Consider the following 1,235-nt stretch of genomic DNA (forward strand, 5'->3'; position numbering starts at 1 on the left):
AAAAAAAAAAAAAGCTACTAAGCAGCGGTAAATCACACCAGCTCAGCAAAAGCCACATTTCCTAGACCCAAAAGGAGAAAAGAAATTTAAAAATAATAGAGTTGTAACTTCCAACAAAAGAAGCAAGGGTCGCAAGCTTTCCTAACTCAACCACAAATGAACAATACCAGTCTCATGTTTAATTTCGAATTCAAACAAACAGGCACACTCAGCACTCCTCAACAATAAAGATGCAAGCAACGTCGATTCCATGACTCTAGATCTCTCTCAAATACCATTCAACCTGGAATGAAGAAGCTGTGAGGCAATTATGGGATCCCCGTACATTCTGAAGGAAGCGATGATTAGAAAAATGCTCAGCAAGCTTAGCAGTTTTTTTGAACAGCCAAATATAAACACCAACCAAAATTCCCCTCATATAGAGGATTATGAATCATCCCAAGCCGGATGAATAAAACTAATCAAATTAAAAATAGAATATAAGTTTTGGTGCATATTCTAAGAATGTTCATGTTGAGCAAAAAATCTGGAGACACCTCAGCTACAGGTGCACAAATTAACCAATAAACATCAAATACATGGCCAAGAAAGAAAGATATTAGTCGCAACCTGTATCACACAACATGTCATTGATATCTGATATAGGTAATGTTGTGGAACGAGCTAACAATAGTAATTGCTTGATGGAGGAAATCCAAAGATATTTACAGCTAGATAGATCTTGACGACACGATTTCTGTTGGACTATCTTCCCCAAAATACTTTTGCATGCATCAATCCCAATAACAAAACAGAATTTAGCATACCCAAGCATTGAGAGAAAATTGAATGGTTTGCTGATCCCAACGCAATGACATAGAATTCGGAGGGTGAGCTGTGGACGCCCCTGATGTCCTACCCGTAGAACCTAACATGAATTCAAGCAGTTCAAGTAGAAAGCAGATCTAACCAGAAAAAGAAAGCATAAAGCAAAGCAACATTTATTCTGATCTTGTAAAAATAAAAGGGGAAATCTAAGATTTTAAACCAGAATCCTGTGAGTGGGAATGATTATTCTGCGTAGAAGCCGATGAAGATTGTGATGGTGGCACTGATGGCCTTGACTGCTGAGAAGTACTGTTATTAATGATTGGATCAACAACCAAATCAGGATCCTACACATTAAAATGCATCAATTCAGCAACACATAATGATCTCATAAAGGTACAGCAAAAAGGATAATTGATGAGTTGCTT

At 37.3% G+C, this 1,235-nt stretch overlaps 1 protein-coding gene across 1 annotated transcript; it reads right to left on the reverse strand.

The window, feature by feature from the left end:
• Nucleotides 1-6: 6 nt before the first annotated feature.
• LOC111386027 lies at nt 7-1,182 on the reverse strand. The gene is made up of 2 exons (XM_023010457.1): nt 1,028-1,182; nt 7-907 (listed from the first exon to the last, which is right to left on the reverse strand). Exons 1-2 carry the CDS (start codon nt 1,160-1,162, stop codon nt 599-601), a joined length of 444 nt encoding a protein of 147 aa, XP_022866225.1. The 5' UTR covers nt 1,163-1,182; the 3' UTR covers nt 7-598.
• Nucleotides 1,183-1,235: the final 53 nt, after the last annotated feature.

This window comes from Olea europaea, unplaced genomic scaffold, assembly GCF_002742605.1.
Source record: "Olea europaea var. sylvestris unplaced genomic scaffold, O_europaea_v1 scaffold33791, whole genome shotgun sequence".
NCBI lineage: Eukaryota > Viridiplantae > Streptophyta > Magnoliopsida > Lamiales > Oleaceae > Olea > Olea europaea.

What these genes read in the sequence shown, in the direction of transcription:
- LOC111386027 (XM_023010457.1), bottom strand. Translation starts at nt 1,162, where the DNA reads ATGTGTAGGATCCTGATTTGGTTGTTGATCCAATCATTAATAACAGTA. An exon ending in TTCCCACTCACAGGATTCTG is followed by an intron (nt 908 to 1,027) that starts GTTTAAAATCTT and finishes AATTCATGTTAG; the next exon opens with GTTCTACGGGTAGGACATCA.